General features: G+C 35.3%; 5 protein-coding genes and 1 pseudogene across 11 annotated transcripts in view; 4 read left to right on the top strand and 2 right to left on the bottom strand.

The window, feature by feature from the left end:
* The window catches only part of LOC140963106 (glutamate decarboxylase), a 4,114-nt gene extending 381 nt beyond the window's left edge, over window positions 1-3,733 (top strand). The window contains exons 2-6 of the mRNA XM_073422341.1: window positions 25-229; window positions 1,325-1,740; window positions 2,526-2,779; window positions 2,916-2,968; window positions 3,092-3,733. Coding sequence (XP_073278442.1) covers window positions 25-229; window positions 1,325-1,740; window positions 2,526-2,779; window positions 2,916-2,968; window positions 3,092-3,574 — 1,411 coding nt within the window. The 3' untranslated portion in view covers window positions 3,575-3,733. The remainder of the gene's footprint in view (window positions 1-24; window positions 230-1,324; window positions 1,741-2,525; window positions 2,780-2,915; window positions 2,969-3,091) is intronic.
* A 2,950-nt stretch (window positions 3,734-6,683) lies between these two features.
* On the top strand, window positions 6,684-9,851 carry LOC140962862 (pre-mRNA splicing factor SR-like 1). Of its 5 annotated transcripts, none has more exons than XR_012172624.1 (6): window positions 6,684-6,754; window positions 6,837-7,145; window positions 7,587-7,667; window positions 8,168-8,220; window positions 8,584-8,655; window positions 8,738-8,899. XR_012172624.1 is itself a non-coding variant. In XM_073421914.1 (6 exons), exons 2-6 carry the CDS (start codon window positions 6,855-6,857, stop codon window positions 9,527-9,529), a joined length of 1,206 nt encoding a protein of 401 aa, XP_073278015.1. In that variant the 5' UTR covers window positions 6,684-6,754; window positions 6,837-6,854; the 3' UTR covers window positions 9,530-9,851. The 5 variants fall into 5 exon arrangements, 4 of the variants coding, with proteins under 4 accessions (XP_073278015.1, XP_073278014.1, XP_073278016.1 ...); XM_073421914.1 differs by lacking the exon at window positions 8,168-8,220 and adding an exon at window positions 9,195-9,851 and having other exon boundaries at window positions 8,738-9,164; XM_073421913.1 differs by lacking the exon at window positions 8,168-8,220 and having other exon boundaries at window positions 8,738-9,851.
* A 198-nt stretch (window positions 9,852-10,049) lies between these two features.
* On the bottom strand, window positions 10,050-13,844 carry LOC140963212 (transmembrane 9 superfamily member 3-like; annotated as a pseudogene).
* A 246-nt stretch (window positions 13,845-14,090) lies between these two features.
* Window positions 14,091-16,358, top strand: LOC140962819 (uncharacterized). Its single transcript, XM_073421841.1, has 3 exons — window positions 14,091-14,520; window positions 15,232-15,469; window positions 15,976-16,358. Exons 1-3 carry the CDS (start codon window positions 14,242-14,244, stop codon window positions 16,128-16,130), a joined length of 672 nt encoding a protein of 223 aa, XP_073277942.1. The 5' UTR covers window positions 14,091-14,241; the 3' UTR covers window positions 16,131-16,358.
* A 3,130-nt stretch (window positions 16,359-19,488) lies between these two features.
* Window positions 19,489-22,065, bottom strand: LOC140962821 (uncharacterized). Of its 2 annotated transcripts, XM_073421843.1 has the most exons (5): window positions 21,926-22,016; window positions 21,698-21,802; window positions 21,423-21,599; window positions 20,755-20,819; window positions 19,489-19,837 (listed from the first exon to the last, which is right to left on the bottom strand). In XM_073421843.1, the coding sequence occupies exons 3-5, from the start codon at window positions 21,565-21,567 to the stop codon at window positions 19,772-19,774; spliced, it is 276 nt and encodes a 91-aa protein (XP_073277944.1). In that variant the 5' UTR covers window positions 21,568-21,599; window positions 21,698-21,802; window positions 21,926-22,016; the 3' UTR covers window positions 19,489-19,771. The 2 variants fall into 2 exon arrangements, with proteins under 2 accessions (XP_073277944.1, XP_073277943.1); XM_073421842.1 differs by lacking the exon at window positions 21,698-21,802 and having other exon boundaries at window positions 21,926-22,065.
* A 133-nt stretch (window positions 22,066-22,198) lies between these two features.
* Window positions 22,199-26,166, top strand: LOC140962323 (uncharacterized). 2 transcript variants are annotated; one of them, XM_073421186.1, is made up of 12 exons: window positions 22,199-22,468; window positions 23,610-23,762; window positions 23,845-23,943; window positions 24,040-24,135; window positions 24,599-24,664; window positions 24,751-24,871; window positions 24,981-25,048; window positions 25,150-25,215; window positions 25,295-25,345; window positions 25,476-25,540; window positions 25,660-25,734; window positions 25,824-26,166. In XM_073421186.1, exons 1-11 carry the CDS (start codon window positions 22,286-22,288, stop codon window positions 25,718-25,720), a joined length of 1,029 nt encoding a protein of 342 aa, XP_073277287.1. In that variant the 5' UTR covers window positions 22,199-22,285; the 3' UTR covers window positions 25,721-25,734; window positions 25,824-26,166. The 2 variants fall into 2 exon arrangements, with proteins under 2 accessions (XP_073277287.1, XP_073277288.1); XM_073421187.1 differs by having other exon boundaries at window positions 22,200-22,468; window positions 24,751-24,841.
* Window positions 26,167-26,222: the final 56 nt, after the last annotated feature.

Below are 26,222 nucleotides of genomic sequence, written 5' to 3'. Positions count from 1 at the left end.
ATATATTTGTGGATGGATGATCAGGTTTAAATTGCCGGATAATTCGATCCCGAAAGAAGCAGCGTACCAGATCATAAACGATGAGCTGATGCTGGACGGGAATCCACGGCTGAATCTAGCATCATTTGTCACGACATGGATGGAACCTGAGTGCGACAAACTCATCATGGCCGCCATTAACAAAAACTATGTAGACATGGATGAGTATCCTGTCACCACTGAGCTACAGGCAAGTCTCCAGTAAACTCCAAATTAAATACTGTATGCCCCCTCGATTGGCTACCGGATCTTGATCAGGGACAAATCGATCGAAGCCCCACAGATTAGACTTGCTTAAATAATTTAGATATATATCGATCTCTATTTATTCAGATATGATGGATTCAATGACGACACATTCCAAAATATTAAAGTATTCTTGATTTTGAGAGAGAGTCATGATAGGATTCTTTAATAACGTAAAAAAGATATGCAAGTATTAAAATCCACACCCCTTTAATTATTCAATGAAAATTAACTTTATATCTAACCCACCCCCTTTAAAAATGATGCTCTTGACTTTTTCTCAATTATTCTTAACCAAAGTAGCTAATGACTTTTTCTCAATTATTCTTAACCAAAGTAGCTAATTTTTTTTAAAATGTATGTACATTGAACAATCAAGAGTTTAATTAATTTAGTATCTAATTTGTATTTTTAACATTTTCAATCAATATTGGATTCTCTATTGGTTGCATTTATTTAGGATTAAAGGTATGCCCCACAAACATGTTGTCTTTATTTTTATTATCATCCATACATATTGGAAATTAAAGATGTTTACTTCGAGTGGAAGTGACTTAACTAATATTTATTTATTCTTGTGGTCCGTCCTTGCACTGGCCGGTTCATTTAATTAGATAATATTTATTTCAGTTCAAATGATCTAGCTAGTTCATTTTACATTATATACACACACANATAACAAAGCTAAATTATTTAGGAGTAACAGTAGTAAAATTGTAAATTGTAGCCTTCCCCTAAATCTCTGTGATTTTTTTTTTAAATAATAATAAAACGTGCAAGTTCATTATTGGAATTTCAATTAAATTGTTTGACCCAAACTTCATTATTTCCGAAAATGAAGGCCGGGAATTGTCTATTTTTATTAGTACTTTTAGCTACTTAAACTTTATATGCTTGGTTTTTTTAGCTAAAAATAAATAAATTTCATATTATCATTTTGATTTCAGATGCGAGTACTGACTCATATTCTATCTTTACTATGCATATCATGGTATATATGTAAGCCAGTTTTTCACAAAACCCTTCTGCTTGGATGCAGAATCGATGTGTCAACATCATTGCACATCTATTTAACGCACCACTCGAGGACGGCCAGGCGGCCGTAGGCGTGGGGACTGTTGGTTCGTCGGAGGCCATTATGCTGGCTGGTCTAGCGTTCAAGAGAAAATGGCAGAACAAGATGAAAGAACTTGGCAAACCCTACGACAAGCCCAACATTGTAACCGGTGCGAATGTTCAGGTATGTTGGGAGAAATTCGCACGTTACTTCGAAGTGGAGCTTAAGGAAGTTAAATTGAGAGATGGGTACTATGTTATGGACCCCGAGAAGGCTGTGGAAATGGTGGATGAGAACACTATCTGCGTGGCAGCGATCCTGGGTTCGACCCTGAATGGCGAGTTCGAAGATGTTAAACTATTGAACGATCTCTTGCTCAAGAAGAACAAAGAAACCGGGTACGTAAATATATATGATCCTCACCATTCTTTTGCAACTCTCTCAATATATCGTTAGACTTTTTTCCATCTTTGGCATATTTTGAATCATACTGAAAAAATTGTTTAACATAAAAAAGTATTATGTATACGAGGAATGGTGTGTTTTATATTTAAGTGATAAATGTAGTGTTACTACACCTAACACAACACGTAACATAATCATTTAACACAAAATTTTACGTAAATAAATCAAGACGCAAACAATTATGTACAAGTGAATACATCACTTGTGCGTGCCTCGGGACAAAAGATTTACTAGAAAAATAGTCAGTTTACATACCAAAAGAATAATAATAAATAACAGAAAGCTAATTCCCTTAACGCATCAAGGGAACAAAGAAATAACTAAACACAATGGATGCAATTCTGTGAAACCAAAATTCAATTGAATTAAAAATTCTTTAGCAACACTTTAATTAAGTGTTGTCCTCGAATGTTTTCAATGCTCCATGGCAACACAACAAAAACACGACGAAACTTAATTACTCGATTTTTCCGAAGCAACACACAGATGCTCCTTTCTTCTTTGCTCTCCTTGTCGTCTCTCTTCTTTGAAGCATCTACCATTTAATATATATACATAGCATATTTAATCTAGAGATGATTCTTTGAATAATACCTACAAAACATGGAAAGTAAAGTTTTATTAAATATACGGATAACGGTTGTTTAATATGTTTGACAATCGATCGATGCATTATCTTCTGTGTATCTGGAAATGAATATTGTAATTGATGTTGCAGATGGGATACACCAATCCACGTGGATGCTGCAAGTGGGGGGTTCATTGCGCCATTCCTTTATCCAGAATTGGAGTGGGATTTTAGGTTGCCATTGGTAAAAAGTATAAACGTGAGTGGGCACAAGTATGGGCTAGTGTACGCTGGAATTGGTTGGGTTGTGTGGAGGACCAAAACGGACTTGCCAGAGGAACTCATTTTTCACATCAACTATCTCGGAGCCGATCAGCCCACTTTTACACTCAATTTCTCTAAAGGTAATTATATATATATATATATTATATATCGATCTACTCTCACTTTTCAATTCTTCACATTTCACATTCATCGGAAATTATCGCTCCATTGCAGTTGGTTTCATGTAACTGATAGAATGTACTCAATTTCTTGCAGGTTCTAGTCAGGTCATTGCTCAGTACTATCAGCTTATTCGCTTGGGTTACGAGGTTTGTGTAGCTTTTAATATTTTGCCTCATGCTTTATAGCGATTAAGAATAATATATATTTGTAATTTTTGGATATAATCTTTATTGAAAATCTGAGCATTAAATTATGATAAATATATGCAGGGTTACCAAAACATAATGGAAAACTGTCAAGAGAACGCCATGGTACTCAAAAAAGGTCTAGAGCGCACAGGACGCTTCAACATCATCTCCAAAGACCATGGAGTACCGCTTGTGGCATTCTCCCTCAAGGACAGCACCCGCCACAACGAGTTCGAAATCTCCGAAACGCTCCGCCGCTTTGGCTGGATTGTCCCCGCCTACACCATGCCTCCAGACGCCCAGCACGTGACAGTACTTCGTGTCGTGATCCGAGAGGATTTTTCGAGGACGCTAGCCGAGAGGCTTGTCTTGGACATAGAGAAGGTCCTCCATGAGCTCGATTCTCTCCCGGCTAGGGTCACAGAGAAACTCGCTGCCACGGCTGTGATGGAGGAACACCCCCCGGCCGTGGTGAAGAAGACGGCGATACAGGTGCAGAGGGAGATCACTGCTGCTTGGAGGAAGCTGGTTGCTGACAAGAAGAAAACTAATGGAGTTTGCTAGGCTGGGTGTATGGCTTTTCTTTAATTATGTCGTGTATTATTAGAGTGGTGAATCGAGAAACGCTTTTTATTGTGTTATTATTGTTAAGTTTTGACTCGTGAACACGAGTTTAATGTCTCTGTCTTCCCTAAAAGCATTATTGCAATATTATTGTGAAAATCTTCGACAAAACATATATATTACTAGTTTTTTCATTCTCCTAAACTTAATTCAGGTAAGCAATCGTGCATGACTACTCTCAAACAAGAAAATTAATGAATATTCAAAATGTACTACTGTTTGACTCCGATTATTGCGTGCAAGCGTGACAAAGCAAATCATGCCAAAGTGCGATGAAAAAGTGAGGGCGTGAAACTTCTAATCGGACGTTGTGAGTCCTACCTAATTCGGTCGTCCGCTCTGAATTTGACTTTTTAACCAATGTAATTGAAGAACAAAGGAAATAAATTCTTCTAATGACTTGAATAAGCGATTGTTTCATTAAGACTTAAAAAAATTATTTCTATAAGACATAAAAAGTTGAAGTATGAAATCAAAGCTGAAGGAACTAAACAAAATATTTTAATTTTAAAATTTTCTTTTTTGGCACTCATGCATGTGTCATATGTGAGTGAACTAACTCTAAAATCTGAGTAGCCCTTTCTGCTTTGCCTAGACAGATATTAAAACACAGTGACTCAAAAGCTGATCAATAAATAGTACTCGGCCCAACAAATAGAAACCCGTCAAAATTCAATTTTTTGTTTTCTTGTCAAAATTAAATGATGGTATTACTCTGATGTTTTTTTTTTTTTTTGTTGGCGTCCGCGACGTGCTGCAGATGCTGTTAAATTTATCCCAAAGAACATTCAAATCTAGTTTTTTTAACATAGTTCAAGGTGTTATTTCGTTTAGAACTGATGTTTTTTTACTAAATTTTTTTTGGCAGTAGTTTGACATTGTAATTTATCTCTCGATATTCTTCTCTTACTTCATATTAATATTTTATAATAAAGCTTATATGTAATTAACTTCAATTACAAGCATTTCAGTTAGGTTAGGGGTTTGTATTTTGAATTGTGACCAAACTAACTACACGACAGCAGCATTCCAATGTGTATTCTATTTCTATGATCATTTGATTAGTAGCCATTAACAACCCATTTTCTATTATTAATAAATAAATAATATTTGTACATGCCACATCTTAAAAGAATTTATTGGACTACTTATGGTTTTGTAGCCAATAAATTAAAAAAAAAAAAAACCCAACAATTTTATTTTTATTTTGAAATGATCATATTAAAGCATTCTTAAGTTATAATTAATTTTCTTTTTTAATTTGTATCAGAATCAAATTCATATTATTATATTATAATAGACACGGGTCTGTACCGACATAGAAATATTTATAAAACTCATTCACACAACTCCAAACGTTTTGAAGTCGAGCAAAGTAAATGAAGAAAGTTTGGTAACACATGACATCATGCATGAAAAAAAAAATGAAGATGATAATTGTGATGGAGCAACAGAAGTTGACTATGGAAACATACAAATCTCCAAATTCTTTCAAATGAATGTGTATATATAGTTCACTTTTATTTAAAACTAGGCCTACTCCATTAAAGCATGGAAAGTTCAAACATGAAATCTGCTCTAAAGGCCTGTATTCTAGCTACCACTTAATCTTATAAACTAACATATCTATAAGCTCATGATATTGATTTTTTTTTTTTATCGTTTATTTTGTACTTTTACAACACAATTTACTTGATTATATGACTGCTGTTTCACTTTAAAAAACTATCATGGCTTGTAAAGCATGCTGTCTTGTATCTGATAAGATAATATATATCCAAAAAATTTTCAGATGAAAGAAAGAAAGTACAAAACCTACGGAATTCAGACTCCACACCCAGCAAAGAGCAGTCCATCGATCTATTTTTAATTCTTCGATCGGTAAGTAAATAATATATATATAATTTTTAAAAGATTGAAGTGATATTTAAATAAAAGTGAATTACGTACATCAATGTCATTCATAGGTTGCTCTCAAGCTGTGTATCAAGGAGAGACAGAAGAAACTAGTGGAGAATTGAAGCTGCTCAAGGTATATTATATATATGTAAATCATTATGGTGATTTTTTTTTTAATTATTGTGGCATTAAAATTTGACCAAACAGACAATAGAAGAGGAAGAGGTTCGAATGATGAGAAGGAACATGATACCTAGAGCTCAACTCACGCCTCATTTTGACAAACCTTTTTTAATTACCACAAAGGTATATCGTGACTTTTCACCAAAAATCTATAAAAACTCATCAACGTACAAATTTTTAAAATAGCATATTTCCATTTAGATGGATACAAATTAAGATCGGTTTAGTATCGAAGAGATGTATATGCTAGAATTAACCATGATGCTGTTTATGATCATTTGCAGATCAACAAGGCCTTTGACGATTCCTCGGAATCCAAGTTTTATATATCAAAAACTACCGCCACATTCTCTACCTATGATCAAACAATTTTAGAATCATTCGTCATCCAAGTCCGAACAAGAAAGGCTCCTCTCCATATTTGAAAGTTGGCTCAATTGTTACGTAGTCCTTTAATTTTTATATTCATGCATGAATCTTTGATCAGAGAGTAGTATTTCACGGTGAGATAGAATGTAATAAATAATAATACATGCGATTGTTTCTGTGTTGTATAATACGATTTTGAAAAATAAAATTAAAACATCAGATGTATTTTATACTATGATCGATCTACAAGAAATTTACAGTCCACAATATCTAGCTAGTATTGTCTTAGACTTTGATTTGCAGGAGATAATATATTGTTAAGGCCTTTCATTTTCAACAACATAAATATATAATATTCAGCTAGCTATTTCATTTTGGCAATCAAAAATTTGTTGGAAAAATTATCTCAAATAATTAAAATACCGACTGATAAAACTAGAATCGCGTGGCACAAGACAAGATAATGAATTTATTTTTATTCAACTACACACATACACAAGATTTAATATGTCTATTTTTTAATAAAAAAAATAAAATAATTACGTATTTGGGATTTGTAGGTTGGGCCTAGCCCAATCCATGCTTTAACATACTGTATGTCGATGGCACAGCCCTTCCACGCTTAGGGTTCGCGATTTTCTCCATCGCTCTCCTGTTCATTCCTTCGAGGTAAGAAAATGTTTAATTTTCCTTTTCTCCAATGTGTGATCAATCATGTTTAAACTTTACGACTTCGTTGCGAATTGAGCAGGAAACTGAATGATTTACAATGTCTGAGATAAAATCAGCTGGGAGATCAATCGATCTACTATTTGAAAAGGTCCTGTGCATGAATATACTTTCTTCTGATTACTTTCGAGACCTTTTGAGATTGAAAACATATCATGAAGTCATTGATGAGATTTATACAACGGTTACACATGTGGAACCATGGATGACTGGCAACTGTCGGGGGCCTTCAACTGCATTCTGCCTTCTCTACAAATTCTTTACGATGAAACTCACTGTCAAACAAGTGCACGGCCTGTTGAAGCACCCAGATTCTCCTTACATAAGAGCAGTAAGTAGGTTTTTGGCATCACATGTATTATGTCTTTTTAAATTCGGAGCTCCAGTTTCTATAAATATTGAATTATGCAGAAATAACTACAAAGCAAATTATGTATTCTGGGCATGAATTATTATGAGTTAAATCAATTAAATTGTTCGAATTCATACTTGTGATATGAGGTTCTTTTAGCTCCAAATAGTGTTAAAAGTGACTAAAGTTGCCTCTTCATCATTAAAATTTTAGTTGCATTTGACCTGTTAATTTATGTTCCATATTGCTTTTTATCTTGCATAACTTGGTTTGAAACTAGATTTTAACTACTTTCTTGTTTGCAAGGCATAAATCATGCATCACCTGCACCAAATTGAGCACCTAGCTTTACGCTCAGTTAAATTTTTTGCATCCGGAAGCATTTACTGAGATGAGTAAGGTACACATTTTCTTTTGCAGATTGGATTTCTGTATTTACGATATGTTGCAGATTCAAAGACATTATGGAGTTGGTACGAACCATACCTAAAGGATGACGAGGTGTGAAAATGGCTCATTTTCTTACTTGTTATTTGTTATGTATTATTGCGATTCTGAGTTTTCATGCCATTTTAAGGTAATGGAATGCACATATTTACTGTGGCATTTCCTGAAGCATAATATGCCTGAAATTTTTTAGTGCTGAGTTCAAATAAGATGGCTAGTATGTGCTGTGTGTGGTCTGTTACAAATCTGGTCTATATGTCTCGATATTAATATGAAATATTGAGTCTTGGAGGAGCATTTGCCAATGTAGCAGGTGTTACTTCCGTGAAACATTGTAAAAAATCTCCGCTTTATCAAACAATCAATTTAGGAAATCCGTCTTGCATGCTTGTGCCATTTACATTTATTTGGTGTTGATTTCACACACTCAGTTAACATGATATTGAGCACTGCTTACTCATAAGATTATGCTCCTTCTCTGTGGGTTAGTGTGAATAGAGCTTTTCTTTTATTTGGGAATCTTCTGTTCTTGTTTCTTATACCCTGTGGCTCAGGAAGGAAGGATTTCTCAATCCCGCCGTGGTGCATCAGCGTGATTCTTGTGCAGGTGAACTGTCCTTGTGTGATAACCATGATTTAACGAAAATCTTGTTATTTTTGGGATAGAGTGGTGAAAATTAATGTCAGTCAACAACACTTTCCACTTCTCTGTAAAGTTTCATAATGTGTTGCATGCGTAGGTTAAGGAGTGGGGTGGGGGTTGACTTAATGGATTTTGAAGAACTTACATCTTTTTTCGATGAAAATTTCTTTGAAACTGCCATTTAGTTTTACAGTGGCATCTTTCGGCGCTTCACTGTATAGGCCCTAGTTTATTTATTTTCGGTTTCCATACCTTCCAATTTTAACCCAGTTGAGTGTCGCCATATGATAAAGCTGATTTCTGTGGACATTCTTTATTAAACGTCAGGAATTCTCTCCTGGTTCAAACGGCCGAATGACCACGATGTGTGTGTATGTACGCGATTTGCTTCTTGGACAGGTTATTTTCACCACTTTATATCTCAAAATTTTCTCCATCAACTGCTAAGCTTCCATTCCTCACTATTTGTTTCTGAATGCAGTATTACTTTGACACTCTTTTCCCACGGATCCCTGTTCCAGTTTTGCGAACCATTGTAACAAATCTTGAAAATATGAAACTGCCTACAAAACATTGCGGAACTACTGGTGAGACCACTCGTGGATCTGAGGAGACTGCCAGGAGGCCACCTTCTGTCAAAGCTTCCCTTTCAGTCTCTTTTGGTCAGCGTGCTCCACACCGTGCATCAACTAGGGATTCATCTCCAGTTCGTCGAACAATAACTCCATCTTATGATAGAGATGCCGATTCTAGACGGTCCCCCAATCACCATCGGAGCCAGAGCCGTGATTTGTCAGATCGAGAATATCCAGACAGGGATCGGGACAGGGACAAAGACCGTGAGCGGGAAAGAGACAGGGATAAGGATCGTTCCCGTGACAGGGACCATGGGAGAGGTAGGGACAGAGGTAGAGGTAGAGATAGAGATAGAGATAGAGATAGAGATAGGAGGCATGATTATGACAGACGATCCAGAAATAGCTATCGAAGGGATTATGATAGGAGTGAACATGAAGGGCACCGTCGTGGAGAAGGTAGTTCTCTCCATAGTCGGAGCCGTAGCAGAAGCAGGAGCAGAAGTCAAAGCATTCACGAAAGGATCGGATATGATCAAAATCGTGAAAAGGCATCTGCATCTAGTAATTTAGCCAAACTTAAGGATCTATATGGTGACTTGAACAACCAGAAGGAGGATCCAGGCAAAGACAAGGGTCCTAGCCGGTCTAGTGGTACTGAGGAGGTGATTAGACTCGGTGGTTCAACATGGAGGTAACGGGCATGAATTTGTTTGAGAACCACCGGACATGGGTTGAGTTCAAATTATGTTACTGTCAACTATACTTTATGTTGCATTTCGAATTTCTTTAGTGCTTTGTATTTCAATCTACCCTGGCAAAAAATGAAATATTATTCAGACACGAAGATAGATAGCAAACGCTACCTGGCACGCGTTGATATGTAATGAATGAAGGAATTCGTCTGTAACATACGCAGTGTGTTATTTTCATTTGATTAATAGCAGATTCTCGAGAACAGGGCATGTAGTGAGATGGTACCTGAGCATACAACCTATTTTGTGACATTCTTTTTGTGTCTTTGCCTCTCCCTAGTTTTTTCCTTTTTCTGATTCAATTTATGAGATGATGTGCTTGGATGAAATGCTTAAATTGGCTGATTCCTCGGGGTCGTGAAAGTTTACGGTTTGATGAAATTTGGAGCGATGGAATTATATATGATAAGCATCTTATTTTCATCATCAAAGGAAGATCATTTCTAAATCATATGCAGTAACCAAATAAATCAAGGCATTTGACTAGCAGACTTTCCGTTCGTCCTACAATGGTTTCGTGCCCAAGTGTATCGTGAATTATTAGATATCTAAATCATGCCAGTATACTAAAAAAACTAAAAAAAAGGACGATAAATCTTGAAGAAAACGCAAGTTTCCGAGAATGGCGATGTAAAAGATGACATGATCTCCATTTGAAAAGTCCTATTGCCCCTAGTTTCCTCTTCCACAGCAAAATGCCGACCATATTTATAAAACGTGTAGGAGTACAACAAAGTCCAGTAGCTCGGCTTACTAGCACTTAATCGAACCATAAATGTGTCGGACAAAAAAGATTGCTGCATGTAATCCAACAGTTCCAAGCATGAGAAAGAAGCCATAGCAAATGCACGCCGTGTATCCGAAGAAAAACGAAGTTTGCATAAAGCCCGACATATCTGAGCGTGTGTAGAAGTAATAAAAACAGTCTCCATATATGAACAGCCCAGTCGAACCGCCTCATAGAAAGGACCTGTAGATAAGCCATCAACAAATAGTTATGTCCATCAAAAGAAATTTGTAATTGGTTCATCACAAAATTTGTAGGACTGTACAAATGTTTTTATAATAGAGCTTAGAATTAGAGAGAACAATATGATTCAAAAATTTTAAAATATGCGAAAATTCGAATTGTTGTGCCACATAAAGCAATTACACGGGGAAATAATGAAAATAATTGCTCTTAACACAATTCAAGCACGATAGGCAAAATCGATGAGGCACCAAGTCATTTAAGATGTTGCAGAAATTTGATAATACAAGTGTGTGGAAAGAACTTGAAGGGACTAGTAAAAAGGTCTTACCTCCACCACCATTCATGGTCTTCAGCAGCAAGCTGGGAAGTAAGTTAATGCCTCAGCGATCAAGAGGATGATGAAGACTATAAATAAGATGCTATAAATGGTATAGATCCTATGTCCCCACACACTGGCAAATATGTAATAGAGTTCAATGTATATGGCACTGAAAGGCAAGAGCCCAGCCATTGCCATGTGAGACAGAGCTCCAAGTTACCAAGGTAGTGGCAGAATCTCTCTAGGATATTTTGTGGTACGGCATGGAGCTTGGAATCTTTCTTTGCTATTCTTTCCAGCTAACCCCCCTAAGACTAATAATGGGGATGTCACAAGAGGTCATATAAGAAAAATGACAACAATAGTACCGAATGGCAATGCCGCAGTGGCATTGTATGCAATGGCAACAATATCAAGGAAGCAGAGGTTACGTTCCTAACCTGCAAAATGAGAATACAGCATCAGAATCAGTCAATGCAAAGCCAAAAGGTGGATGATTTGGATAGCCACCCTCTTCCCTCAGAAATCTGCCGATAGACATTTATTTATACACAGGGTATGATTTGGCTCTCTCCAAACTTTTATGTTCTAATTTCGCCTTTTAATGCAAATATTTGGCATCTCCACTGAACATTTTAAAACTCAGCATCTATACACTTTCTTGCTCTCTCCTTTCATTTACTTTAAGAAACAAATCAAAGAAGGAATTACCCCCAACATGGTTAATTTTGACCCATGATTATGACGTGGAAAACTGGTCATACAACTGCATCAGTGTAAAAATGTTGTTGAGGAAGTTGATACAACCCATACATATCCAATTGTTTCCTTCTAGTTGGCCATAGAAAGAGGATGCAGTGTAGTCAGCAATCCCAGACAAAGTGCATAAATGACGACCAATGCGGTGAATAGAGTTCCATGGTTGTATGGATAAAACACACCGACCAATGCAAGGATAAAAATGAACACCGTGCTGCGCCTTAGAGATTATTGAAATTAGAAAACTTAAACAATTTATGATCAGAAGTCAGTTGGATTGAGATGAATTTCAGTAAAAGTAGCTCAGATTAATACCTACAGGGTAAACAACTGGCTGCAAGAACCAAGAGATGCTGCAAACAAAGATTTGTATCTGGGGTACCTGAATACATCACCATGAATGTACTTCCAACCAGTCTCTTCTTGATCTCCAACTGTCTCCTCATCATGAGCATATGTTTACATTAATGAAATTATATTGCAAACATTAGAAGTCAGAAATTTCAAACAGAGAAGAGTAGATATAGATATAACCAAGTAAGATCATACTTACTTAACGAAATCATTCTTAAGGACTCGCATGAGAATAGTAGCAAGAAAACCAGTCCGGAAGAACTGTCACACAGGAGTTGATTATCGAGAACCAGTGAATTTGCCAAGTGCTGAGGCATTGCAGAAGACTGTGAATACTACTCCATTCTCTTCTCAAAAGGAGGCTTGTTTCCTTCCATTTTACAGAGTATATGAAATCTACATCAGTTTCCTTGTCCTCTGTTATGTCTACAGGGCATTTGGGTCTGCTCGTGCATTAATCTCAATTACACTTTTTTATTGTGAAAAATTTCGAAATGAAGGTGCTTGAATAGATAGAATTTGAATTATCCGGGATCGGATTTTTCTTTTCTCTCAACTCTCCCCAAGAAACCCCAGAATGGCAAATCATCATAGTACATTTGGAAATAGTAATCCTTTGAGACAGCACTATGAAAGCGCGAAACTTCTTCCTTAGTTAACTTTTGTTGGAAACAGTTTCAGAGTGCAATAAGTCTAGTTTATATGGGGCACTGACAAGTCGATCTCCGTTCAAAACTTCCCCAAGAGCCTCTTCCTTCTCTTTTACATCAGCTAACGAGTATCCACCATTGGCCTGAAATTAGTACATGTCATAATTTTCCTAGTTTATATTTGTAAATTAAACAGACAAGCCGAGAACCTGGGGAACAAAATGGAAGATCAAAGAAACTGCATGCTTCGCTGGCATTAAAAAACAAGCATCATCCTCATCGGTTCACCATAAATAAAATGCAAAAACCGAAGCTGATCTTTACAGTTTAAGCACAATCAACTTAATCACCTGACACTTTTAACACAATTAAGAATATTCGTCATACATAGCACCTCAATTAAAAAAAAATCGATAAGAAGTATTTGTTTATAGAGCTCAAATAAATTCATTCAAGATGCCAATCAGATGCATGGCATGCCTAGCACCTTTCCCCCCTCTTTTTAATGAATACGTAAGAACAGGTTTCATCTTATGTGTCCATTAAAATAGAAGATTTCACTTCTTGCTTTAGCTGTGATTATGGCATTCATACAAAAGAAAGAAAGTAAAGGTGACATAGCAATACGAAGAATCAAAATCATTTTAAAGAGAACTTTCCAATAAAACTTCATTCCATGAAACTCGTTTCAAACAATCCGATGATACTAGAACTTTCAGACGCATCATCTTTAAAAAATGAAGCAGATAAGAAACCCACCACTCTTATCATAACTGTAAAACTTCAAACTGGACTTCAGAACGCAGAACAATTTAGCAAATACAAAAATCGATTGAGCGACTCAATTATACATGCACACACGGTCGGCTTTTTCGCCAACCCAATTAAAGAGAGCAAAAGGTTAAATTTTTCACCTGGGATTATAAAAAGGTCCGACTTTATTGGCATACAGTGGTACCGGATCCCCGACATTTTACTTGTGATCCGAGACATCGGACCTCACGATATAAAGCAGCACAGTAGGAGCAAAACTACAGCGTACCACGCCAATCTCCATTTCCGCACGCGAGCACATTCAAAGAGAATGAGAAGAGGACAGAATACCGATTTCCGAGCAAATGGACTCTGTCGCTCGTTCAGGTGATTGTGGATTAAAAACTTGTTAAAAAACATAGAAAAAGTTATAAGAATTTGATCAAACATATTGGAAAATTTATATAAAAAATTACAGTAATATTTGTCCACTTTTTAATTATATGCAATTTTTAGATAAATATTTTTGTTTTTTAATTACGCGTAACGAACAATTTAATTTTGTTTCAATTATTTTACATTTTAAATAAAAATATCTCGTTTTCACAAAATGACATAGTTCTTCTAAACTTGAATCGATATTTTTATACGACAAACATTACAAAACAACGCACGGGGTGGTGTATCATAGAATCACCTCACCTGCGAGGTATCGATATGGAATCTTGCATGTCGGCAGCCTTGGGGTGGGGAAACCGGGGACCGATCGTCTACGTGTCGGAAGCTCAATTATTATGCATAAGCCACCCAATCAATTTCACTTTTCCTGCAGAAGTGATATTCAACAATGGCGGAGGATGATACCAATGGAATCTTGATCCAAGGCGACACCGGGCAGCAAACAATTGACGAATCGACTCTTTACTATGTTCTCAATCGTTTGTTCTCAACGATCTTCTTCCCCGATCCGGATTCAGAGTATGCTTCTGCTCCGCTGCTGCAGAGGATCAAAGCTTCGCTATCAGTTAATGTTCCTCTGCTTTCTGATGCGTTGAGGAACACTGGTCGTCGTGCTCTTCTCTGGACTCGCCGCGGCGGAACCTTCCGTGCGCTTCTCGTAGTTTCAGTGAGTGGCTTTTGCTCTGTTTCTGGGTTGATACTCTCTGGATTTGATTCCTTTGGTGCCATATATATGTTCTTTGATGAATTGAAAATTTTGGGTTTGAAATTCTAGGCTGATTGATCTTAAAGTGTCCACGACTTTCGTTTTATTTGTAAAAAGAACGGAATCTTTTCTTTGGATGCACAAACGCTAGCTTCTAAGAAAAGGTTTTCAGATCTTGATCTTTTTTTTTTACGGCAATACCTTAGATTAAACACATTCAAGAACGTACATACTTGTTTACAACATTAGATTAAAAAAAAAAAAAAGAGGAAGATTGTACAACACTCAGCATTAGTTCTTGATCTTTTAAAACATAAATTTTAAAAGTTTCCGATATTTGAAAGTAGCTACAGTTGAAAAAATGGTTGATCTCAAATAATGCGATTGTGTGCGTATATTTGCTGCCTGTTCATAAGTTTTGGATTCTTTCTCAATCACATCTTTTTATTTCATATTTAATGTTTGTGAAGTATAAAAGGTTCAGACTTCAGAGGTTGCATTCGAGCACATCTTTTGGAGAAAGTTTTTGGCTACTTTTGAATATTGATTTCATGAGTCATATAATATATTTCATCCATTTTTTAAAAAAAAAGGGACTGAAACTTTACGATTCTTCTTATCCTGAAGATTTTTGTCCTTTAACTTCTGATCGAACTTTTATATTTTGTCCAGGCTGGGACAATAGCTGTTGTCACCTTAACAGGATTGTTAGTGTTCATGCTCTTCTTTTTTGCGGCGACCTTCAATGCTGTGGTCATATCCCTTCTCATGTCTTTGGCAGCCGCTGGAGGATGCTTGACACTATTCTTCGCCTTTGTTGCAGCCATTTACTTTGGGGCATTATCGGTGGCTTTATTTTTCATTTCCACAGCAGCTATTTCTTCGGTTATAGCTGTTCTTTTTGCTACAGGTACTGATATTGTTTTCTTTTTGTCATGATATACATTTTTGGCCAGTGTTTCACACATTTTAGCTTAAGTTCGTTAATTATATGAAAACTGCACGAATTCGTTCGCTGATTATATTTTTCTGCGTCCATTTGTTGAGTCCCAAAATTCTAGGCTTCGTTCCGTATACCACGTCCCCTTTAGCTTCTTCATATAGTAAGTTTGGCACAAAATCAAATGTTCAAAATCAAACATTTTAGATCTCATATTTATTCAACATGACGTAGGATCATTGGCAGCAGTTTAGGACTGTACATCATATATATATAACCAGTTACTACTATCAAAGACCAGATGTATACTCGTGGCCGTAGTCAAAAAATTTAGTGGAAAAATTTTGTCTGTTTTTATAACTAATGGAAATTAAGGTAGGGATTTGAGAATGTTTGGAGTAATATATGCATTAATGTTGTTTTATAAAACCAATATTGCATCTAGTCTAATACACCTTGTTTTTGCTCGAAATCAGGTTGGATTGGATTCATTTTAACGCTGTGGCTGGTTGCAAAGAAAAGCATCGGTGTGGCTAAGTATTCCTTGTTCGTGACCTGTTCCGTGGTTTCAGCTTATTCTACAGCTGCTTGGCATTCCCCGAACCAAAATGTATCCAAGAAATCAGATTGAAGCTCTTTGTGGCATGCAACGTTCTCGGTATAGCATACATGGCTAATGTTGATCGGTCCTAGCTCCTTGAGATGGGTTACCCGCATGCTCAAGGGGTTACCCGCATCAACTTTTCCACGGGAAGCTTTGTATTCGTTTCAAAATTTCCAGTTTGTGAGCAACTTTGTTTCTTGTGAATACTATTTGTGGAAAAATTAAGAAAACTATTGTAGCCTTTGTATAGTGAAATTTTTAATTGGAATAGACAGACCATGGAGTCCTTAGAGTCGTATTGAATCCAAACCAATCCCTAATCAAATTAGACCAGAGAAAGTACTTAAATCATTTTGGACCATTTGATTACTGCTAACATGAACTCAACCGTTGATAAAGATATATTTTGGATAATTTGCTAAAACTTGGAGATGACTAATCAAATTTATGAAATAAAAAAACATGTCAGAAAGAAGAAACGAGGAATTTGGTAGCTGTCAAACCATACTTTCGAATTATCTTTCCATCCGTGGACAAAAATAGTCGGAGCTTAATTAAGGAAAAGGAAAAGAAAAAGATAAGCGTAAAAAAGAATAAATCTACGACTTGATCCATATTAAAATAATATTTTTTATCTAAAAATAATTTTTTTCATAGATCGGATCGGATATGAGATTTTTTTTAATTAACCCGTGAGTCAATGTCATGAGAGTTGTCGTGACGAAACTTTATATGAAGTGATATATTCTTTTTATAAGTCTTGCTTATTTTCTTGCATTATGAGTCATTTAATAATATCTTAGAAATCTTACGCTTTAGTTATTTATTTATGTATGTGAGAATGCATATTAAATATATCACATCAGTTGGATTAAATTTTTAAAATTTTTATATATAAACTTGGACAACTCTCTCTCAAGAGTTAGCTTTTGGGTTGAGTTAGATCAAAATCTCAATCTTAACAAACTTTAAAACAAATTTTTTAGCTTGAAAATAAAATTCGACAAGATAAAAATATCGTCCATTCCTTTTTTTAAAAACAATTCAATCGCAAAACCTAAATATAATATTAATTAGAAGGCAAAAACTTGTGTGAGACGGTCTCACGGGTTGTATTTTGTGAGACGGATCTCTTATTTAGGTCATCCATGAAAAAATATTACTTTTTATGCTAAGAATATTGCTTTTTGTTGTGAATATCGGTAGGATATGATTGACCCGTCTCACAGATAAAGATTCGTGAGACCGTCTCACAAAGAGACCTACTCAAATAAGAAATAAACAAGGATTTAATAATGTCTCTCTTACCATCGTTTTGATACTATATTAACTTATTAATATTTTCCATGATTTTAAATATTATTATCTAAGTTTATTATATATCTTAAAATAATGAAAAAATGTTCAATTAATACAAAGTAGTTTGAATATTTTTTTTATTTGTTTAGGTAATTTGGCAATGAAAACATGTGATATTCTTTCCACGCATTTCTTTTATATTTATGACTAAAATTAATATGAAGTCGTTGCATAGTCTAGGACTCATAACTACAATTTTATGTGTAGAAAAATTTTGTATTATATATTAAAAATTTTCATAAGTTCAATCCATTTAAAATAGATTTGTCAAGAATCATTATCTCAATTAGCTAGCGAGAGAAGGACTAGTTTGATTTCGCTTCCATAAATATTGTATAAAACAAAAAGAAAATTGAAACATAAATTTGAAATAATTGATTATAAATGGGTAAATCTAAATTACTTAATCCTTAATTAATTAAGTAATTGTTGAGTATAATCTACGTAACGCAAGAGACTTGACGCCTCCCACCACGAAATTGACGTAATTAAATTTAAATTCATGCAACTATATTTGTTCAACAATCCTTACAACAATAAAAATTTCAGTTATATAAATTTAATCAAACTCAAATTTAATGACTTTATTGTTTATTCTGCAACTTGGACTTATTCAAACCTCACAAATCATACGTCAAAAAGCCAATCTTTGTGAAATATCATGGAAACACCCCATGCAACTTCATATGAACTATCCCCGCCCTCTTTTGTCTCTATATATACATATACATCGCATATAGAAAAAAAAATTAAATCACACGTACAGATTATTCAATATGGATTCTTTGAAACCAAATGTCACAAATTTCAATGAAAAGAAACCAGGGAACTTCAAGGCCAATGCGCACTGCAAGAAGCACCCAAAACACAAGCAAGCACCGGGGGTTTGCTCCATATGTCTGAGGGAAAGACTCTCTCAATTACCAAATATTGCTACAAGTAGTGGTAGTTCGAAAGTCGGGGTGTCTTCATCACTTTCTTCTTCTTGTTCAGATCTATCTTCTTCGAATGCTTCTTCGTGTTCGTCTCCAGTCGTGAATTATACGTGCCGTGTGGAGTATTTGGAATCTGGGAAACCCATGAAAGTGTTCAAGAATGTTGGCCAAAATGTCCTCAAGAAGAGTAAATCAATGGTTTATGTGTTGCAGAGACGAAAAGAGGAGGGTCCCATGGACGATGATAATGGTAAAAATATCGACGTCAAACGAGGGTTTTGGTCGAAATTGTTACCTAGAAGAGGTAAGGCTTTGAGGTACTCGAGAACTATGAGAGAAAGAGTGGTAACGGAAGTTCATTAGCAGAATATATACGCTCAACTGTGGTGGAAGTGGTTCACGAATTTATGCAGTCGGTTTGAGTTATATTGGTTGCGTGGGTTTGGAAATTTGTGTGTTGAATTATTACTCGTGATCTCCATCAACTTTTAGTTTCTTTATCTAAATCGAAGATAACTAAAAGGGGATACCTGTTTAAAGGAAAACCTTTGTAGAAATTTGTGTTGGCTACGTCGTAAATATGGATTCTTCATTTGAAGTGATTGCGGTAAAACGTTTCATTATATTTTTTGCCTCTTGTTGTAACTTTGGATTCGTTCCTTCCACGTTGCCTCTTTCGTGAATCAACTTTTAAAAGTTGGGGTATCTGGATGTGTTATGAAAAGAAGTTGTATTTTCTTTTTTGTTGAGAAAATGAATCAAATTGTATTTTGATTGACTGAAAATTTATCAAAAGAAGTGTTGATTGTGATACGATCCAAATTACATATAAACATATACTCCAAGAATTGTAGAAGAGATGGGGATTGGAAAGAATTACCACGAAGAAGAATAGAAAGATCAAACAAAACAAGAGAGACGAATAGGAGTATAGAACAAAGCACGATCATCTCAACGTATGAATGATATATGCACGTTGGAAAAAACTGAGGAAATCTCAAAATGAAGAGCGAAACAACATTGCCTTTCGAATAGTTGCTATATTTCCATGTATAAAATTAAATTCTATTTAAATTTGAGCCACCGAAGAATGCCATCTCAAACAGAATACAAATTTCATAAAAAGATGGATTGTTGCTAAAAGTATTCGAACTTTAAAGATGGATTGTGTTTTAAAACAACAAATCTCAACTTCTCAACATCAGCATTTTCCTCAAATTACTATACAATTTGAGGTTGAAATATTCATAATAATAGCTTAAAAGATATACAGCCTTTGCAAGTAAGTTTGCTGCTCATCAATCAACTTAGAAAGCTTCCAACCGCTTCCTGAAAATGAGTAAGACTTCACAAAATAGACATCTTCTTGATCGGTCATTTAGCTGAATTGGCTTCAGTCGACTTAACTTCTCTTGCACACTGAGATACATACGGTTTTAGCTGAAAAAAAAAGGCAGTACCATTAAAAAAAATTTAGCTTTATTGGTGGTAAATTGGTAATAGAAAATCAAGTACTAATCCATCTCAAAACTTATTCATGCTCGCACCAGTAATATTTTCAATATCACAAGGAGAGGGGCACGTGATTGGATCACACATCTCAGCTAAAAGTGTTTGGTCTATGTCAAGTTCGTGTGAACAAGGAAAATTTGAGCATTTAAAACATAACCGAACAAAATTTGGAGGCAGAGTTCAAGTCTAAAAAAACTCAACTACAAATGGAAAAAATGTCAGGTAGAGATTATTAAAGCTAAATTTCACAGAAAAGCTTCTAACCATGCAAATTAGATATATGAGCGGCCAATTTCAGGTGGGACTAGTACTTTTGTTAAGAACCTGAAGGCTTCCTAAATACGAAGATGAAAGGGCAATAAACGAGATGAAGAATCCTGACGTGAGCATTAAACAAACATTATCATCACAACGATCAGCTCAATATCCAAAACCGAGAAAAGGAAAAAATAAAATAAAAACCATAATAACTTCTATGCATGAATTATAAATGAAACTTTACACTTTGGGAATTAAAAACAGGAGAACAAGAAAGGCAAAAACACAAAGGGTGGGAGGACAAAAGTCACAACCAGTTCCTACTGTTGTTCCACACTCCCACTACAAAGAGAGGATTTGTTGAAACTAAGACAAATTCAAGTGATATTCTATAATATTAAAAAAAAAAGTGATATTCTCTTATAGTCGAAATATAACTGAAATCATAAGCAGCCACTAGCCATCCAGAAACACTAAGCTGTCTTATACTTCTCCACGAAGATTAATGTGCACTTACTCACCATTATTGCCACTATGATTTTGTGATATGAATGTGTTTTGAGTACATTTTTTCTTTGATTACGAACCTTGAAGTCAGTCAAATCTGGTACTACATAGTGCGGCAACTTTTCAGGCATAACCACATAACCACCTGCATAAACACCAAATTACTCTGTTATTACGAAATTTTATTTGTAACTGCTTTTCTTTCATTTTTACTCATAAATCATACACAGTATCAGTATGTATTGCACCATGAACAGAAGTGAAAATGTTAACATGAACAGACCAATCACATTAATCAATAGAAATAAGAACATAGTCTTCGGTGGCTTCTTCATTTTGAAAAGGACACACTTTCTCAATATTTCCTTTCCCCCCATTGTAATAATCATTTTCTTACTTTATAAACGAGAAACAAATACAAGATAATTGTAGGAAGAAAAACCATTTTGGTGCATAAAAGCTTGTTCTTTGATTATTCGAAAAAAAATAGTTGTATGTGAAAAATCTATCAATATGTGCAATGTAAGATTTTTACCTATCTTCTTCCACACTTGAAAACAACCTAAAAACTCGGGAAATTATCATGAGTCAACCTCACGAACGCATTCTTGAGTTCAAGTTTTATTTGTTTGGTTTAAACTTGACCCCAAGTATGAAAATTTTAAGGTTGTTGAGCTCATTACATGAGTTCCGAACTTGTGAAATTCTACAGCATATGAAATTTAACAGCAATTCACTAGAGATATACCTTTGCGAGTGTGAAAGCCAGTGGGTTTGCAATTCTTTCCCTTGTAAAAACCTCGAGGACACTTCTTGGTCGTTAGAATATCAAGTGAGGAGGTCCGCTTCCTCCTAAACGCCCTTCCTATTCCCAATATCAGTCCTAGCGCCATTTAAGATCTTTTTCTACTTTTCCTCCTGAAATCTGAAACATAATTTTCGTGTTTTACTGCAAAAACAAACTACAGCAACTATTTCGTCGTCATCATACCATAAAAAATGTTGGTCAGAAAATACTAATACCGGAGTGGAAAAAAGGTCAGCATGATAAGCAAATAATAGATTGACGACCTAAAACAAAAGTTTAACAGCCAAAGCCACAATAGTTGGTCAATTTTGGCAGCACTCCTGCTCAATTTCACCAGAATCATCAAACAGAACGGAAATGAGCACGATAATGCCAAGAGTGTATGAATTTACAATCATCAGTTCAACTCGATTAGGAAAAAGATCGAAGGAGAAAGTACTCACCTTGAAGCGATGAGGAGCTAACGAGCCCTAAAATTAGATTTTAGGAGGCCCTTCAGCTGAAACCCATAGCCCTGGCTCAACACAGTTAATTCTTTTTAAGGATTGTCTAAATCTCAATTATTTGTTTTGGTTTTAATTTAATTTTGTCCAATATATTTCAATGTTTTGTTTTAAAAAAGAAATATTTACATATTTTTATTAAAATAATATTATTATTATTATAATTAAAGTGAAATTTCGATTATGTTGCGAATAAAATTCAGCAATCAGCTGAAACAGTGTGTTATCTGAATCGGTGCGGCACTCGCCGGCGTACACTTTCTCATCTTGAATTTTTTATCCAGAAGCGAGAAAAAAAAAATGAAGACTTTATCACTACCAACCTCCTTCCTTAATCTACGCCACCTCCCTTCTTTTTCTAATGTTAACAACATCAATAATTTACTCCTTTGTCGCCATTCATCTCCTCTGATCCGCCTCCGCCACCGCCGGACGCTTATAATTCAATCCATGGCCGCCTCCACTAGTTCCGACCTTAATCAGGTATTGCTAATTGTTATTAGTTCCTCTTGATTTTCCTTGGCTTAGTTATCAAGGTGTGTACTGGAATTCGAAGAAGCGAGCTTTAACTGATTTTGGTGAAAAATCCTATTTTTTTAGAATCACTACGTTTCTTTTCATTTATTTACTGATGATTTTTCATTAACGATTATTTGGCGAATTGACTTATTATTAAATTGTTCTTTGGAGCAAAGCTCGTATGATAAAAGAAATACATATAAACTGATACTTTTTCACTGGAGAAAACTCCGCTCCTTTCGTTCATTCTGTTTATTTATTTATGGTTTTGGATTCTTTGTGCGTATGTTGATTGTGGTGGATTAGGCAACTTAATATATTTTGAGAGCTGAACATATATTATAAAGAAACACTGGAAAAAAAATTGAATTTTTCTCCTTTTGAATTGCCATCTTATTATTAATATGCATTTTGACTCCTAAACAATAATGTTACAAAAGCTCATGTCATTTTAAAAATATTGCTAAAAAATCCTTCGCTTCTATTTTTGTGATTCAATGCATATTTTTGTGATTCAACGCCTTTTTTACTCACCATAATAACTCCAACGCACACTCTTGGAATATTAACACTGAGTTATTTTTTAGTAAATCGTATAATTAGCGGAAAAAAAAGGTATCTATTGCTAACTAATTTTAAGCTTTTATCTCTAGCATATGCTGACTAATGAGTGAAAAGAAAGAACGTTCCATTTCCATAGGATAGAGAAGCGTCTACTGCCTACTGGACTAAGTAAAAGAGCAACAACAAAAAAATCATAAAGATTCTCAAAAGGCCATTAAAAAACTTCATTGAAGAACAGGGGACCTTTAGCCAAAATTTTAAATCATAGGGTTTTGCACCTATTTTTTAGGGGATTGGGATTTTTTGATGCATTTGGCCCCTGTAGTTTACTAATTTCTTTCACATGATGCTTATTGATGGTTTTTGCATTGAAATGAGTCTGTGTCACCGCCGTGGATTGTAATTGGTGATGAATTTCGTCAATCTAATAATTTGAAGTCGAATTTACATTTTGAGCTGATAATCGAGTATAAAAATCTAAGCAATTCCGCCACTGATTTTCTTATCTATTTCATTTGGCTAATTTATGCTTTTCTCACAGGACAATGCAGTATCGACTGCTGCTAATGTTAATAACGATGTCTTTCAACTCATTCAAGCTCACCAAAATAAAGCTTCAAGGTTAACTCCCGTACAGGAAGTTAAGACATTTCTGTGCCACAGCTTACGTGGAGTTCTCTCAACTGTCTCCATGGTAATTTTGAAACTGTATACATATTAATCTTTCACCCAAATTTATGACTTGTCTTAGTGTTTCGTTAACCTGGATGCTACAGAAGCACGAGGGTTATCCATCTGGATCCATGGTTGACTTTGCTTGCGAAGCTTATGGAGCTCCAATATTGGCAGTAAGTGATTTGGCAGTTCATACGAAGGTATGCATGCACGACAATCTTGAATTTAGTGTAAACAAACGTGGAGTTTTTGTATTTTGTCTTAAATTTGAAACTCAATTTCTTACGGTAATTCAGAACCTTATGGCCAATCCCAAATGCTCTCTGCTTGTGTCAAAAGATCCCCAAGATCGAACTGAGTTAGTAGTCACTGTGCACGGTGATGCCGTTCCAGTAAGCATTATTACTTTCATAATTTTACCATTCTTGTTTATCTTTTTTTTTTTTTTTTTTGTAATGGTGAATCCAAAGAAAGCCTGTATAGCTCTTGTTGGGGATTCAGAATTAACATGGGATTTTCAATTAACCCTAATGTTCTATGTGGTATGTAACGTATGTTCATGTAGCTACGGCCGAGATGTGGTGTTTGAACTACTATATGATCTAAGAGAATTGAGTTGTACTTGGTGACGCGATAGGTGCTTGGTTTTTCAATTGTTAATAGAGGCAAAGATATACATTTGATTTTCATGAGTAGTAAGGTTGTGTAATGATTTGAAAGGGGGTTATCGAGGACCAATACTTGCGTTGCTATTTTTTGTGGCTGCATATGTGGTGCGGTTATTGCAACAACTATCTGCGAGCTTTTTTTGTTTTAAACTTCCATCTAAACTTGAATATTTCTTGTTTAATACAGGTCCCTGAAAAACAAAGGGAAGAAATTCGAGCAATGTATTTGGGCCAGCATCCAAATGCGTTTTGGGTAATCTTTTGACATGCCTAATTCTGGCATCCTCAAATTTCTGACCATTGTGCATGGTAATATTTGATAGATAACCCCTTTTGAAGGTTGACTTTGGCGACTTCCAATTTCTTCGCATTGAACCAAAGGTCGTTCAATACGTGTCAGGAGTTGCAACAGCTTTGTTAGGTTCTGGAGGTTTGATTTGCCTAACTTGCCCGTTTTTCAGTAGCTTGTCTCCCGTGTCCCTTTTAGTTCCGTATCATGCCTTTGTAGCTTTTTTAATTTCTGGAAGATTTGCGAGAATTTCATTGGTATCCATTTACTTTACTTTCAGAATTTAGCAGAGAGGAGTTTCTAACAGCTGTAGTGGATCCTATATATCAATTCTCAAAGCCCATTACGGTATGCCGAGCAGTAATTGTGATGTGTTGAATTGTCCTCAAGTGTTTCTCTACTTAAAAGTTTAAGTTATGCTAATTTGTTATACATATTAATTTATTCAGTCACATATGAATAAAGATCATACTGAAGATACAAAATTGATCGTACAGCACTCTACATCTGTCCCGGTAACATTTACGGTCTCAAAACATTTCATTTTCATTCATAATGAAGTGATTTTAATATATACCAAAACAATTCTTTCAGGTTGACTTTGCCCAAATGTTGGATGTAGACAGTCTGGGCTTCAATGTGAAGGTTATATGTTACTATCTTCTATTTCCCTATTTAGACGTTTTATGATCTCTTTATATGCTGATAGAAGCTCGCATTCTCGACATGTATCACGTTTCGTGGCATTGTCATGAATTGTTAAAGTATCTTTCAGGCTGACTGTCAAGGGAACACTTTTAAGCTTCGAATTCCTTTTCCAAGGCGTGCGGCAGACAGAAAGTGAGTCATTCCGCACCAATGTGTACAATCCCATTTCTTTATGCATGAAATAAAAAAATTCATCGAGTCATGATCTTTGTGTACTACCACGCTCATTCTCTCTCATCAAATTTACACAGGGATGTGAAGGCACTCATAGTTGAAATGCTTCAAGCGGCCAAGGCCTCCAAAGCTACTTGATTACGCTCGTGAAGGTTCGATTTTGGAATTCATTTGTGCTTGTTTTCTGTGCAATTTTCCGGCTTATGGTACTGTTCTGACTTTTTAACATGATATTGAACAGAAGGATTTGCGGGACGTGCCAAGAACAATATTTAAGTGACGTAAATGGACATGAAACTTCTTGCAAAGTTTACAAGGAATAATGTCTCATATGTACAGAGATATAGCTGATATATTATAATTTTTGCTCTGCGACAAGATGCTTGTGGAGGAATGACGATCAAGAAAACATGTACACAGGTAGATTTGTGGAATACATATTATTTACGACATGTAAAAAAAAATAACGTCACATCGTTAATATGTCACGCCTTTGGGCCTATAATGAATTATGCTAGCCACCAACTCATATTTGTTCCAACTTTTAATATTAATTAAAACACATCCCTTTTATAATATAACATAACATGACCTTTTTTGTCATGCTAAAATATTCAAAACTTTGCTTCTTTTTGCACAA

This window comes from Primulina huaijiensis, chromosome 17 (genome assembly GCF_012295235.1).
Source record: "Primulina huaijiensis isolate GDHJ02 chromosome 17, ASM1229523v2, whole genome shotgun sequence".
In the NCBI taxonomy this organism is placed as follows: domain Eukaryota; kingdom Viridiplantae; phylum Streptophyta; class Magnoliopsida; order Lamiales; family Gesneriaceae; genus Primulina; species Primulina huaijiensis.
Note: the sequence above shows the minus strand (reverse complement) of the source record. Positions and strands in the feature narration are given on the sequence as shown.

What these genes read in the sequence shown, in the direction of transcription:
- LOC140962862 (XM_073421913.1), top strand. Translation starts at nt 6,855, where the DNA reads ATGTCTGAGATAAAATCAGCTGGGAGATCAATCGATCTACTATTTGAA. An exon ending in ATTCTCCTTACATAAGAGCA is followed by an intron (nt 7,146 to 7,586) that starts GTAAGTAGGTTT and finishes TTTCTTTTGCAG; the next exon opens with ATTGGATTTCTGTATTTACG. An exon ending in CATACCTAAAGGATGACGAG is followed by an intron (nt 7,668 to 8,583) that starts GTGTGAAAATGG and finishes ATTAAACGTCAG; the next exon opens with GAATTCTCTCCTGGTTCAAA.
- LOC140962819 (XM_073421841.1), top strand. Translation starts at nt 14,242, where the DNA reads ATGGCGGAGGATGATACCAATGGAATCTTGATCCAAGGCGACACCGGG. An exon ending in GTGCGCTTCTCGTAGTTTCA is followed by an intron (nt 14,521 to 15,231) that starts GTGAGTGGCTTT and finishes TATTTTGTCCAG; the next exon opens with GCTGGGACAATAGCTGTTGT. An exon ending in AGCTGTTCTTTTTGCTACAG is followed by an intron (nt 15,470 to 15,975) that starts GTACTGATATTG and finishes GCTCGAAATCAG; the next exon opens with GTTGGATTGGATTCATTTTA.
- LOC140962821 (XM_073421842.1), bottom strand. Translation starts at nt 21,567, where the DNA reads ATGGCGCTAGGACTGATATTGGGAATAGGAAGGGCGTTTAGGAGGAAG. An exon ending in TGGCTTTCACACTCGCAAAG is followed by an intron (nt 20,820 to 21,422) that starts GTATATCTCTAG and finishes GTGTTTATGCAG; the next exon opens with GTGGTTATGTGGTTATGCCT. An exon ending in CAGATTTGACTGACTTCAAG is followed by an intron (nt 19,838 to 20,754) that starts GTTCGTAATCAA and finishes TTTTTTTTTCAG; the next exon opens with CTAAAACCGTATGTATCTCA.
- LOC140962323 (XM_073421186.1), top strand. Translation starts at nt 22,286, where the DNA reads ATGAAGACTTTATCACTACCAACCTCCTTCCTTAATCTACGCCACCTC. An exon ending in TTCTCTCAACTGTCTCCATG is followed by an intron (nt 23,763 to 23,844) that starts GTAATTTTGAAA and finishes TGGATGCTACAG; the next exon opens with AAGCACGAGGGTTATCCATC. An exon ending in AGCACTCTACATCTGTCCCG is followed by an intron (nt 25,216 to 25,294) that starts GTAACATTTACG and finishes CAATTCTTTCAG; the next exon opens with GTTGACTTTGCCCAAATGTT.